This window comes from Lynx canadensis, chromosome B3, assembly GCF_007474595.2.
Source record: "Lynx canadensis isolate LIC74 chromosome B3, mLynCan4.pri.v2, whole genome shotgun sequence".
In the NCBI taxonomy this organism is placed as follows: domain Eukaryota; kingdom Metazoa; phylum Chordata; class Mammalia; order Carnivora; family Felidae; genus Lynx; species Lynx canadensis.
In genome coordinates this window covers 135,550,402-135,565,083 of record NC_044308.2, presented here as the reverse complement: position 1 = coordinate 135,565,083, position 14,682 = coordinate 135,550,402, and the positions used below count along the sequence as shown (strand labels likewise).

General features: G+C 42.2%; 1 protein-coding gene across 2 annotated transcripts in view; it reads left to right on the top strand.

The window, feature by feature from the left end:
* The window catches only part of BTBD7 (BTB domain containing 7), a 58,963-nt gene extending 45,482 nt beyond the window's left edge, over positions 1-13,481 (top strand). For both annotated transcript variants that reach the window (XM_032593441.1, XM_032593440.1), the window contains 4 exons: positions 595-784; positions 3,804-3,982; positions 5,269-5,715; positions 8,186-13,481. In XM_032593441.1, the coding sequence (XP_032449332.1) occupies positions 595-784; positions 3,804-3,982; positions 5,269-5,715; positions 8,186-9,001 (1,632 nt within the window). In that variant the 3' untranslated portion in view covers positions 9,002-13,481. The remainder of the gene's footprint in view (positions 1-594; positions 785-3,803; positions 3,983-5,268; positions 5,716-8,185) is intronic.
* Positions 13,482-14,682: the final 1,201 nt, after the last annotated feature.

The following is a 14,682-nucleotide window of genomic DNA, read 5'->3' as shown; positions in this document are numbered from 1 at the left end:
AAATTTTTTTTAAGAGCTTTTAAAAAAAATTAAAGAGGTAAAGGGGCTCCTGGGTGGCTCAGTCAGTTAAGTGTCCGATTCTCGATCTCAGCTCAGGTCTTGATCTCAGGGTCGTGAGTTCAAGCCCCGTGTTGGGCTCCACACTGGATGTGACGCCTACCTAAAACAAACAAACAAACAACAAAATTAAAGAGATAGGAGTTCTTTCTCCTTTCATTATTTTTTTTTTAATTTTTTTTTAACGTTTCTTTTTTTTATTTATTTTTGAGACAGAGAGAGACAGAGCATGAACGGGGGAGGAGCAGAGAGAGAGGGAGACACAGAATCAGAAGCAGGCTCCAGGCTCTGGGCCATCAGCCCAGAGCCCGACGCGGGGCTCGAACTCACGGACCGTGAGATCGTGACCTGAGCTGAAGTCGGACGCTTAACCGACTTCGCCACCCAGGCGCCCCTCTCCTTTCATTATTTTAAAGCTTCATACACTGGAAACAATAAATTACTTCCCGTTTTATATGCTGAAGGTAATAATCTTTCTCCGGATGTGATTTACAGAGATGGTTGACTGATACTCTTCATGTTGAATTGTTCTTTCAGTCAGTGCTGGACGAGATGATGGTGGAACAAACAGATCTTGTGCGTTTGCGAATGGTTAGGATGTCCAATGTGCCAGACACGCTTTACATGGTTAGCACCGCCGTGCCACAGTGCTGTCACATGATGAGCCACCAGCAGATCAGCAGTCACCAGTCAAGCCCTCCTTCAGTCGTAGCCAATGAAATTCCAGGTGAGGCAGTAGCCTTCTGTCAGGCATTTATATTTAAATGAATAATCTGATCATTTTTGTAGCCTTTTTTATATGTGCTCATTCTCTCAGCTTTCCAAAATTCATTACTCATTGTTTTCATAATAAGCTCGGTTTTTTGTTTCATATTTTATTTTCCAGTAACAGGTGTATACAGGTTTTCCGGTTAGCACAGAGTTTCTCAACCTAAGCTGTCTTGACATATGCTTTGTTGAGGAGGCTGTCCTGTGCACTGTGGGGTGTTCAGCAGCATCCCTGATCTGCACTCACTAAATGCCAGTAGCATACACACACACACACACACACACACACACACACACACACACACCCCTTTGTGACAACCCTTTGAAAACATTTTTATGTTTCTAGACATTGCTAAATGTGCCCTGTGGGGCAAAATCGCTTCCTGTTGAGAACCACTAGTTCAAAGGAATTCAGATTTTTCATCACCATAAAGCATTTCTCACAGAAGACTCTTTGAGTTATAAACTTGTATCTTTTGAGTCTAGACATGTCCCCTGAAATGTTATCACTGTTGGTTTCCTAGAGATCCATCCAGCTTCCCAGGATCTGCTCTGTGAATTCTGTTGGTAGTGCAGGCTTATGTGATGACTTTGAGGAAATCGACCATAGATTGAGATATAACTGTTATATCCAAAATTTTCTGAGCATCAGGTGATGTTGACTTTAACCAAAGGGCTCTAGTGTCCATCTTTAAGGTAAGAAAATGCACAGTGATCTAGGTGGTCAGAGATTTACAGCTCTTGCCAATTACTACTGCAAAATTCAAACACATTGCAAACTGTATAGCGTTATTAGAAATAGCCCCATTCAGGTGCCTGGGCATCTGACTTTGGCTCAGGTCATGATCTCACGGTTTGTGAGTTTGAGTCCCGCATCCAGTTCTGTGCTGATAGCTTGGAACCTGGAGCCTGCTTTGGATTCTGTGTCTCTCTCTGTCTCTCTGCTCCTCCCCTGCTCACTCTCTGTCTCTCTCTCCTTCAAAAATAAATAAACATTAAAAATAAATAAATAAATAAATAAATAAATAGGAAAAGAACTAGCCCCATTCATTTTCTGCTTATAAATATTTTTTAATTAAGGATAAATTTAAAAAAATAACAACTTTTAATTGAGCACATTTTATTCTGGGACTAATGTCTGATCAGTTGTTGGCCTTATCAGATTTGGCCACTAGTGACAAAATACTGACTGTCATTTATTTAAAGTATACATTAGACAACAGTATGAAGAGAAATGTTTCTGTAGCTGATTTATGCAGATATTGAAGCTACAGTAATTAGCCGGTTTTTATCAGCTCAAATTAATACAATTAAATAGCATAATTTAATCTTAGAACTGAATCTAAAAAGCCCAAAGACATTCACAATTAAGTACATTCAGAAGAGTAGGACTTGCCTTTCTTGTCTTGCTTTAACAAGACCTGGTCCTGTTCTGGTGTTATCTGATACTTCCCTCTTCCTTGCCCACCACACTCTAAGGAAGGCCATGTAGCTTATTGGAGAAGACTCATGGGCTCATATCCTGGCTCTGCCACTTTTATGTGACTTTGGGTAAGGTTACTTACTTAGCATTAATTTCTTCATCTGAAAAATGGATATAATGTCTCCTTTCTAGTGTTGTTAATGTAGATTCAAGGAAGTCCCATGAGTAAGATGCTTAGCAGTGTGCCTGGAACAAAGTAAGCACTCAGTAAATGGTCGCTCCCTTTCCCCAGAAATAATAACCAGTGGCTACTCTAGTCAGTTTGTCTCTTAGATATAGAAGACTCCAGCCTCGACTTCCCACCCTCTCCTATAGCCTTAGTCTAGGTTCCCAATTGGTGTTCCTGCCTCTAACCTTACTCCCATTCTGGCCTTTACACCAGGACTCGGCAAACATTTTCTGGAAAGGCCATTTGGTAGCTACTTTAAGTTTTGTGGGCCATGCAGTCTCCATCACAACTACTCGACTCTGTTGTCAAAAGCAACCACAGACAATACGTAAACAAATAGGTGTAGCTGTGTGCCAGTACAACTTTATTGACAAAACAGGCAGCAGGCTTGATTCAGCCTACAGGCCGTAGTCTGCCAACCCCTGCTTTACACTGTTCTCAGAGCACGCTTTCTGTCACTGCCCTGATCCTGTCCTTCCTTCCCCTGCACAAGGGAGTACCTGTTGTTCACAAAATAGAATTTAAATTCCTTATCGTAATATGCAGGCTCATTCGTGATCTGTTCCTACCCATCTTTCTCGCCTTCTCTCTTAACACTACTCCTGCTTGTACCTATGAACCCTGAGTTCGCTAATGCTGCCAGCTGCTTGTGCCATACTGTCACCTGCGTGTTTGACACATGCCTTGTCCTTCTGCTCGAGACACATACCTTCACTCTGCTTTCTTTACCTGCCTGGTTTTTCTCTCATTCTTCAAGACTCCACTCAGGATTCCCCTCCTCCAGGAAACCTCTCTTGCCTGCCTCCATCTGAGGTGGGCCCTTCCTCCACGTCCCGTCAGCATCCTTCACATGTTTGCCTTTGTGACCGCTTAGGGCCTATGCTCTACTGCTTTACTCAGTTTACTTCACTAAAACTAGAGCTCTTCGAGGACAGGGATCATATCTTTGATTCTGAGCACCCCAGTACCCAAGCCCAATACCTAGCACATAACCAGGACTCAGAAACTTATTTGAATAAAAGAATGAATATATTTAAAAGATTTCTGAAATACCCTGAGGTGTAGAAAAGAATATATGCAAGTAAAATTTTAGTTAGGTTGTGAACTAAGAAGACAGTTCAGTAACTGTTTCGTATTATCAGCAGCATTTTGAGCACAGTGAAATTTTATTAAAACTTTAAAAAATAATTAGAAGCACATAAATTAGTATTTTCCAGGAAATTAAAATTCTAATGCAGAACAACACAGGCCTTCTTGCTTGTGCTCAGTGGGGGACCTTTGATGCAGCTCAGATATTTTGCCTACAGAGTGTTTTTCTTTTTTCAGTTCCTCGTCTCCTCATTATGAAAGACATGGTAAGACGTCTGCAGGAACTACGGCACACTGAGCAGGTGCAGAGAGCCTATGCACTCAACTGTGGGGAAGGCGCCACGGTCAGCTATGAAATTCAAATTCGAGTGTTAAGAGAGTTCGGTCTTGCAGACGCGGCTGCAGAGCTCTTGCAGGTGGGGATGGCATTCGACTGTGTGAAATAGGGAGCCTGTGCAGATGGTATTTCAGACATTCCAGGAGCCCTCCCAGCACGCATCTGCTTCTTAGTGCATGCCCTTTCACTGCCTCATGGGTCTGGGATAGCCTGGAAGTCCCCCCTGGGTAGAGGCGGGGTGTGGAGTAGATGGAGCACATGGGCTCTGGTGGGAGAGCTGAAGTTACAGCTTGGCTCTGCTGCTCACCAGTTAACTTGGGCCGCTTAACCACTCCCAAGTATCAGTTTCCTTACCAATAAAGTGGATGTTGTGAAGACAAGAGGTGCTGTATGTAAGCAGCTATGTCTCTTAATACCTAGTAGGCCTGCTAAAAGTTAATGGTGTGCATGCCCATCAAAGGTGAAAAAGGAAGCAGAAAATTCTGACCTTCCACTGCTCTCTGCCCCTCGTTGGGTCTCTAGATTTCGGGTTGTGGCCTACTACCAGACTTAACAGGTCTTCCAGATGCCCCTCTTATTCCTCTCCCCTCCTCTTCCGTATAATAAGAAATTTTTTGCATGATGTTGCAAACCCTATAAGCACGAGAATCAAAAACTGATTCAAAACTGAATCAAAACTGAATCAAAAGGGAATGTGGTGTGATGTTCTTAGGCAAGGGAGCAGGCCACTTATAGGTTCTTGATTTTCTTTTTTTTGCTGTGGATTCCATCCATGAAATAGTCTTGTATACTATACATTTCTTTCCCCCTTGACATTCTAAACTGTATCTTAATTTGGTATCTTAAATTGCATTAAAGTTTTACAGATTATTCTTACATAATGTTTATCAAAATGCTCATAAAACTGAGTTATATGTAATAGGTAAGGATTAGTATTTTATAGTTTTTATTTCAGACAGAGTGCAGATGTTTTGTAAGAAAGTTCTAGGAGGATCTTTACTTGTATGCCTTTTTGTCCTTTGGTATTTAATTTTATTTTCTCAGCAGAGACTCATTTGAATTAGGTTTTATTTCCTGCTTTTGCATTATCACATTATCTTGCAGGAGATTACCAACCTGCTTGCTGGAATATTTAGTTAAGCTGTTCTCCTTGATAGCTGTATCTTAGGCTATAGAGACTCCACTCTATCCTTTTGTGCTATTATTAAGGTAAATTTTTCTTGGGCTTCTGGCCTAGAGAAATAATGTTGTGCCTTTTACTCTTGCTGAATGTGGTTTTCTTAGGATCTCACTTAATGCTCTCAGCCTGTAAATTTCTATCTAGAAAATTTGCTGATAAATGTCTTGTTTGTTTAAATCTTTCAGAATCCTCACAAGTTCTTTCCGGATGAACGTTTTGGGGATGAAAGTCCGCTCTTGACAATGAGACAGTCTGGGAGATGTCGAGTTAACAGTACCCCCACTGCAGAAACCATGTTTACAGATCTGGACTCTTTTGTGGCCTTCCATCCACCCTTGCCCCCACCGCCACCTCCGTACCACCCCCCAGCGACCCCAATCCATAACCAACTCAAAGCAGGCTGGAAACAAAGACCTCCCAGCCAGCATCCTTCGCGTTCATTCTCTTATCCCTGTAATCATTCACTGTTTCACTCCAGAACGGCCCCTAAAGCCGGCCCCCCTCCCGTCTACTTGCCAGGTGTTAAAGCAGCAGCACCTGATTGCACCAACACCACAGGACTGGGGAGACAGACTGTGGCCACCGCCGCCACCGCCGCCACCTCAGCAGCAGTAACTTCTGAGAAACAAGTGGTAAGTTAACATCTCACTAATTTAGGGCAAATAAAATGTTCATGGAATATGAGAGGCGGTTTCCAAGAGCCCTAGTGGGACTCAGCAGTGCCCAGAAGTATTGCCACCAAGCCGAAAGCGTGGACTCCAGGACTATGGAGAGAGGGAGGTAAGGCCAAGTGAGAAGACAGGAAGAGAGGGTGTGTGGGGAGGGTGGTTGGCACCTTCCTTGTCTTTGTGTTCATTGTAGGTATGTAGAAGGGATGATGTTACTGGGCAGTGCCACTGGATGCTCTCAGTTTCACGATGCTCCATTCAAACACATGACTAGAATCTGCCCTAGCTTCTCTTCTATAGAATCTGCTCTTCTACCAAATGCTTTGATGGGGTAGGAAAGGAAAGTTATTTATAGCTAAGTGTACTGTCAGGAGCAATGTGGCAGAAGACTCCCCATTCAGAAAGTAGATGGATGATCGGTCCTCATGCCTGTGTCGGCCTCTGGCAGGCTCTTCCGTCAGGAGGCTCATTTGACTAGGAACCACAGTAGCTAGCGTTAATAGCTAGTAAATTAAGCGAGGACCTTGCTCAGTTTTGCACTGAATGAAAGGTTGAATTTCTGTTTATATAATACCTTTGAAACAAAATAGTGATTTTTAAGTCCTTCTGCTCGGTCACACATTATCAGTGGCCTTCAATAGAAAAACAAAAGAGGGGTGCCTGAGTAGCTCAGTCGGTTGGGTGTCCGACTTTGGCTCAGGTCATGACCTCATGGTTTGTGAGTTCGAGCCCTTCGTCAGGCTCTGTGCTGACAGCTGAGAGCCTGGAGCCTGCTTTGGATTCTGTGTCTCCCTCTCTCTCTGCCCCTCCCCCACATGCACTCTGTCTCTGTGTCTCTGAAAAATGAACAAACGTTAAAGAAAAAAATTTAAAAAAAAAAGAAAAACAAAGGATACATATATTAATTCAGGGAATCTTTATTAAAATACGGCTTTTGGAAGTGCGCCTGGGTGGCTCAGTCGGTTGAACGTCCAACTTCGGCTCAGGTCGTGATCTTGCAGTTCGTGAGTTCAAGCCCCGCGTCGGGCTCTGTGCTGACAACTCAGAGCCTGGAGCCTGTTTCGGATTCTGCGTCTCCCTCTCTCTCTGCCCCTCCCCTGCTTGCACTCTCTCTCTCTCAAAAATGAATCAACATTAAAGAAAAAAAATTAAAAAAAAAAAAGAAAAACAAAGGATACATATATTAATTCAGGGAATCTTTATTAGAATATGGCTTTTGGAGGGGTGCCTGGGTGGCTCAGTCAGTTGAGCGTCCGACTTCGGCTCAGGTCATGATCTCAAAGTTCATGGGTTCGAGCCCCGCATCGGGCTCTGTGCTGACAACTCAGAGCCTGGAGCCTGCTTTGGATTCTGTGTCTCCCTCTCTCTGCCCCTTCCCTGCTCATTCTCTGTCTCTCTCTGTCTCTCAAAGATGAATAAACATTTAAAAAAAATTTTTTAATACAGCTTTGGAATCTGTGGACTAGTGTACACCTTGGGTCAAATTATATTCTTTCCTCACTTTATACCCTGCTACCTACTCTCCCACCTGTCCTCCCAAGCCCCTAAAAAAAGAAGAAGCAACAGAGGTCGATAGTATTTGATAAGGCAAATTCCCATCCTGTTGGCCCGGCCCTCGGTTTTACAATTACAAAGTTCTTTTTTTTTTTCAATTTTATTTTATTTTTAAGTTTCTTTTCAGAGAGGACAGACATGCACACGATCAAGGAAGGGGCAGAGAGAGTGAGAGAGAGAGAATCCTAAGCAGACTCTGCGCTGTGATCACAGAGCCTGACTTGGGGCTTGATCCCAACCGCAAGATCATGGTTTGAGCCAAGATCAAGAGTCAGACCCTTAACTGACTGAGCCACCCTAGTCCCCTTACTTTTTATTTTAAATAAAATTCCTTTTAAAGGTAATTTATTTGTATGTTTGTCGCAGTCTCTTTTTTTAAGCTTTTGTTTTTAAGTAGTCTCTACACCCAATGTGGGGCTCAGACTCACAACCCCAAGATCAAGAGTCACATGCTCCACCAACCCAGCCAGGTACCCCCATTACAGTCTTGATTATGATAATGAGAAATAGGAAACAACCTTCATATCAGCAGTGGGAGAATGGTTAAGTAAGCCATGGCTCATCAGTACAGTGGAATAATAATCTCAAAATTTAGCCACAGATTTATATATGCACTACATTTTGTGAAAATTAATATATGTACAGAGAAAAAAAAAGTGAGAAATACCTTAAATTGTTAATGGTGATTATCTCAGGGAAGGTTAATGTTTTTGTTTTTGGGTTTTTTTGGCTTCTATGGTTTTCTATATTTTTATCATTCTTAAAACTAAACCTGTATTACTTTTATAATGAGGAAGCAAAATCAGTGAACATCAGTTTTACAAAGAGGGTGTCATGGGCCTTTTTCTTTTAACCTCTCTTCCTTTATCTCTGTTTGCAGTGTACCCAACCTGTGCTAAACGATCTAATGCCGGACATCGCCATGGGTGTGTCCACACTGTCACTCAAGGACAGGAGGCTTCCAGAACTGGCTGTTGACACAGAATTAAGCCAATCAGTTTCTGAAGTAGGACCAGGGCCTCCCCAGCATCTGTCGTGTATTCCACAGAGGCACACACACACGTCTCGAAAGAAACACACGCTAGAGCAAAAAGCAGATGCTCGAGAAAATCAGCAGGAATATCCGGATTTCTATGACTTCTCAAATGCTGCTTGCAGACCTTCTACGCCTGCTCCTGGCAGACGCACCCCCTCCCCTTCGCAAGGTGGATATTTTGGTCCCGATTTGTATAGCCACAATAAGGCATCACCAAGTGGCTTAAAGTCAGCCTACCTACCTAGCCAGACCTCTCCTAAAAAGCAGGAAGAAGCTAGGAGAGAATATCCACTTTCCCCTGACGGGCATCTACAAAGACAAAAGAATGAGCCAATACACCTTGATGTCGTTGAGCAACCTCCCCAGCGGTCAGACTTTCCTTTGGCAGCCCCAGAAAATGTTGGCAATGGTCCAGCCCACGTCAGGGGACGAACAGCAGTAGAAACTGACTTGACTTTTGGGCTGACTCCCAACAGACCCTCACATTCTGCATGCAGCTCTGAAGCTCCGGAAGAGAGACCCAGTAGGAGACTGGCCGACAGCGAGTCCCTGGGCCATGGAGCTCCGCGAAATTCCGATTTAGAAAGGGAAGATTCAATAAGCAGGGGAAGGAGGTCACCAAGCAAGCCAGACTTCCTCTATAAAAAGTCTGCCCTCTGAGAGCAACCTCCAAGTCGTCTGTGCCTGAGATGTGAAACATCCCATTTTATGATGTAACCCAACAACTTAGAGACCAGTTTATTGATGCCAGCGAACTCAGTTTCACATTAGTTTATTCTCGTTTTTGTATATACATGTTTATTAGACATGGCATGCTAAGAGGGTTATTTTGAATGCTGCATCTGTCTATTTTGTGTTTGAACAATTATGTGGGGAAGCATTTTTAAGAGCAAGCAAGCTGGCACTTTTTTTTCTCTTTACAAATGATGGGATTTTTTTTGCACTTGTACATTTATTTTATCTGTGTTGATTTTATATCAGTATGTTACACTTTATTGCCACATTTAAAGGAACTGTATTTTCATACTTTTTTGCATTTTACCTTTCATCTACCAGTTTCCACGTGCATTGGATTGCACACTAAGATGTATTTTCTTATGAAATAGTTCTGTGTTTATTTTTTAATTATAGAAATTCCAAAGAACAGCACATCAAAATGCTCCTCTCTTTTCGGTAATCGTTTTAGTTCAGAAATCTTCCTGCTCAGTCTCCATAAACCTAGTATCATTCTTTCTTACTTAGTAAGTCTTTGGGAGCTGGTCTTCATTCCTCCAGCGGGAGTCCAATCAGGATCCTGAAGTTTTCTGGTTCAATAAAGAACAGAAAGGAGCAAAGCCTTTTGTGCCCAGGCTTAAAGCTCTTGCTTTGTTCCCAGTGTGGACGCTGTCAGAATTCCTGCGAATGCTGGTAGTATGGATCAGCGTATCACTAGATGAGGTTCTAAAGACATCAGATTTTCTGGAATCCTAAGGCAGTGGAAATAACGAAGTGACTTAAAGCTTGCACTACGGGATTTCTGGTTCTGAGCTTCGACTCTCCAGCTGAGGACTGCTTGCTGCCTTCAGTTGTCTTGCTCTCTGTGGGAAAAAAAAAAACAAAAGGGCTTCAGTCTTATGGATGTCATTTGGTGTTTGTAAGCCTATGTTTTCTTTTAAATGTTTTTCAAAGTGTGTCTGAATTTTGGTGTCCTAAAAAAGTTGTTGTAGAACGCATAATGCTTTGTCACCAAAAAAAGAAAAAGAAACCTTTTTTTTTTTTTCTTTTCCCAGTGAAACACTACATGTCCTACTTGAACTCCATTGGGGGGCGCTGGTTTGGGATTTTACTGAACCACTGAGCACATGGGATCTTTTAAGATCCTCTCCCTTGGAAGGGCAATGTGTGAGCTAAGGACTGTTTTTTTTTCTTACTCTCCAGTGTAAATATATTAGTATTTGAGTTTTTAAATCACTTTAACATTATTTGAGCATTCACTTTGTATTTTTACAAACACATACACACACAGCCGTAGCACTTAGAAGAAAAGAGACTTGCTGAACATCCCCTCATATGAAGGATGTCTGGGAGCCTCTTTTCTGTGTATGTATATATATATAAAACTATGAATCACTCACAGTCACTCTAAAACTATGCAGGGCTAGGGAGCCTTTACAAGCTACCATATAAATGAATTACATGCACTTTTAAGTAAATAGGTTTCTATTGGGTGTCAACAACTCTGATTTCTCCCGAAGCTGTAGTTTCTCTTACAGTCTTTCCTAGTTCACCCTGTGGATATACACTCAGGAATAATCTGACATTTTAAAAAATCCTAACAGTCGGTAGTCTCAAAGATGAGGAACTCGTCAGTCTATCCGCATACGGCCAACCGTTGCCCCGCGTTTGTGCTGCCCGCCGAGTTGGCTGCTGCTGGCGTGCTCATCGATGCCGGCGGTGGTGCGCACTGAGCTCCATGCCTCCCGGAGCGAACACTCAGCCCCTGGGAGGTTGGCTAGCTTCGCCTTTGAGGCTCCTTTTTTTTTAGAGCTAGAAAAACATAGGACTCTGTTCTCATTTTGAGGAGGTTTGACTCTTTATAATAGATGATGGTGTCTTTTGAAGCCGATCTCATTCTGTCTCCAGAAACAAAACTGTTAATTCCATCATATTCCTTAACATGTATTTATATACATGTCTTGACATGAATTACTTTGATGTAGTTTTAGATTTCTATTCTGAATTCAGACCATACCATGCTAGTACCGCAAATAAGAGTGAGTAGAGCTAATCTGGGTGGGAAAAAGCTTTCTCATCTCTGACCTGTATTTTTCAAAATGTTAGATAAGAGCTATTTGACGTCACACGTTCATTTTTCTGAAAATGTATCAAATATTCTTTCATATTCCCCAAACATAAAAACAAGTGGCCACTGTTCCTACTTTAATTTATGAAGTTTGCTTTTACTAATTTAATAGCTGCTCTGACTAAACTGTGTGTAGAGAGGAACTGACTCTAACCCGTGGGATTGTGGATTGGTGAGACTTTGCAGAAGGTAAGCAGATGTGGCTTGTTTGTGTTCGGGTGGGCGACAGTGGACTTCTGATGTACCTTGTGAGGCGTGGTGGCCGGGGTAGGTGAACAGCTGTGTGCCTCTGGCTTTGGAACCCACCTCTTCAATCCTTTGTAATGCGAACCTGGCACTAAACTCTTCTAATGCTGTTGTACTAAGATAAATGTGAAGCCTGAGTAAGATGGCTCTTAGGGAAAAAAAGCATATGTAGAATATAAAATTTGGGACCTGGCATGTCACTCAGTTTAGAAATTTCATGAGAACCAAATCTCAGAAAGAATACCAGATCTCCTCTTGAGACCGTGGACAATCAGGCCATCAGACAATCACCTCCCTCGGTTGCCCACTGTGTGACAGTTTAGAGAACTACCGTTTAGCCCCTGGAGCAGAAAGAGAAGATCCATGTTTCTTCAAGATGCTGTTGGTCTTTTCTTATATTTTTGTCTTAGTTTTGTGATTTTGATGGATAATTTAACTACAAAGTCACCTGTGACTCGAAAAGAAATAGCATGAAAGGCAAAAACGATCACTGAAAAGCAGCCATTTGAGTTTTCCACATATCACGGCCTTTGTCCCATGCCCCTTAGCCTTCTCCAGGCACACATCCTAGACCTAAGCTCTCCTGGCATTTCCAGAACCAGTTGGATCTTGAGGATTTTTAACAAGTTCTTTGTATTTGAGTCTTTTTGTCGGACTGTCTGTGAAACTCTACCTATTCTTGGTTTTGCGTCCTCAACTCTTTTTATTACAAGATTGCCATCCTTTATTGGATTTTCTTTTGGTTGTTTGTTCACATTCTGGCATTGGACCGTCCTTGTCCATTTGAATGAGGGTGATGATGCAGAGTGTGAAGGGTGCAGTGTGGGGGCGGCAGGGGCTCCCAGCCGACCCCGCACCAGTCTCTGGAGGGGAAGGGTTAACATTTCTCAGTAACTACTCAGCAAAATAGGTATTTTCGTGATGTGTCATCCTCCTTTTAGGGGGAAACGTTTCATGAAACACTTCTAAGACACTTGTTTTGCAATTCTAAGGCATTCATGTTTTTAGCTTAGGAATGAACTCAAAGGGAAATGACTTTTTTTTTTTTAATTATTATTTGGTTGACTTTCAACTTTTCAGTTGAAAGTTACTATTACAGCAGCAGTGATGGGTGCTATTCCCGGTTCTGCAATGGTTTACTTTGTCTACTAAGTGGTTTACTTTCAAACCTCATTACACATAACCTTGCTAAAAGAGTTGCCGTCACACACTAAAAGGTATTTGACTTTTCCACGGACACTGTCGTATGAACAATGTTTTATGAACTGTTAAGTTGTCATTTTGTCCTGGAGATTGCAATAGCGGTTGCACAATTGTTTTATTGGCAAGTCTTTGGGTTTTTTTTTTTTCCTTCTAGAAAACCCTCAGACCATGTGTCAGCCTTCCACATTCTGAATATCATAACGCTGTGGCCGTTTCTAGAAAGATGACTTACAAGTGTGTGTCTTGAAAACAGCCTCTCGTGTTGGTGTGTTTACGTGGGTTCTAAGAGACGAGGTAAGCTCTGGAAGCTTCTTTGTGTACTACACGTGACCGTGTATCCGGGTTCCGTGGGCAGGTGGTGTGGGATCCTGCTCTTAGATGGGGTGGCTCAAAGATACAGATTCCTGAATTCCACTTGCCGTCTGTGTACCACATCTATACTTCAGAGAGGTGGCATCTTCTACAACACTGCATTTCCTGTGGTTGTGCTGTTACTGCTATGAAGTCAAGTGCCTTCAATGCTAAAGGCTCAGAAATTTTTCTTAAACGGATTTCATGTCCTATGCAAGTGTTTTCTACAACCTGCATAACCAGTACTTTGTAAAACTTGTTTACGCTTCAATTGTACATAGTGTTTTTTAAAGAAATATATAGTATTTTTATTTAGGTACCTCCAAACTTGAATTCGTCTGTGTGAAGCATTGTAAAACGATACATTTCTCTTTTGAGTATCATTACGGTTGTACAAAGGTTTCCACTGGTTCTATTTTTCTACTGTTACTAATAAGCATGTAGCACTGACTTTATCCTACATATAGTTGGCATTTCAAATAAACGGCTTGTATAGAACCTGCTGACTTGGATAGTCTGTTTCAGCCCTGTAGCACGCAGTCCTCAACTTAGGGGTGGGGTGATGGTACCACCCCAAGGGTAGAATTGGGAAGAAAGGTGAATGTCCCCTGTGTTTCCAGGGTTTCAGTCCATCAGGGGCTTTTAAAAATTATTACGGTTTTCTTGGAATACCACATTTTCATCGGAGTCAGATTCATTCTTTTACTTCACTGGGAAATTTCTGAGAGATTTCAGCTTACAAATTGTAGCAAAGTTACTTGCACAGGGGTCTCCAAAGGAAGTTCTGCATCCTGACCGCATGAACCCCCGCCCAGAGTGTGCCAACCATGGTGGTCGGTCACTGAGAGACCCAGATGTGTCCCAAGACTCATAGGTGTCCAAGCGTCTGCACTTTTTTCTTTCAAACTAGGGCTCCTTCGTATTTTTCAATTTGAAAGGTTAATGGAGTCATGATCTTGATGATCTTGTCTAGTTTTCTGAAAAACCATATGTGAAACAAAGTTTTCTAATTCCCATTTTCTCAATTGCTATAAAATCTATCATTTTTAAATCATTTTACTAATAAACTCATTCTAACCTTTCCACCTTCATGCCTTACTAAGGCGATTCTCCATCTTAGGTTTAACTGTGGACTTTCAAGATAAAATATAAGGTGGTTTTTTTTGTTTTTTTTTTTTTTTGTATGTGAGCTTCTTAAAAATCTAAAAATGAAAAATTGAATAAGTCAACTTCATTCCTGTGCTTGCAGATGGCCCTGGGACAGCGGGTTCAGGCAGCTCCTTAGCCACATCAGGCCTCGCCTTTCCTTAGGGCACTGAGGAATAGTTCTTGGGTCCAGCCTCCACAGCAGACAGCCAACAGGACACCTATTCTCAGAAACTTTGGACTCTTGCTGGAAATGACTTCTGTCCCAGAAACAAAGCAGGACAGAGTAGTAAGAGGTTATCATGGCTGAGGGGAAGACTGGCTCGACATGGCCCAGGAATGAATGGGAGGCGAAACATGCCAGATTCAATGTGAGGCGCTTTATTTTTTTTCTTTAATCAATGAATTAGATACTTCCTTTAATACATGCTATCATTAGTGCTATTTTATTACAGATGAGAAAACCAAAGCACAGAGATATCAAGTAACTTGTCCAAGGTCACACACCTAGTAAGTTAGTAAAGGCCTCAGGCTCAAACCCAGACAGTGTGGC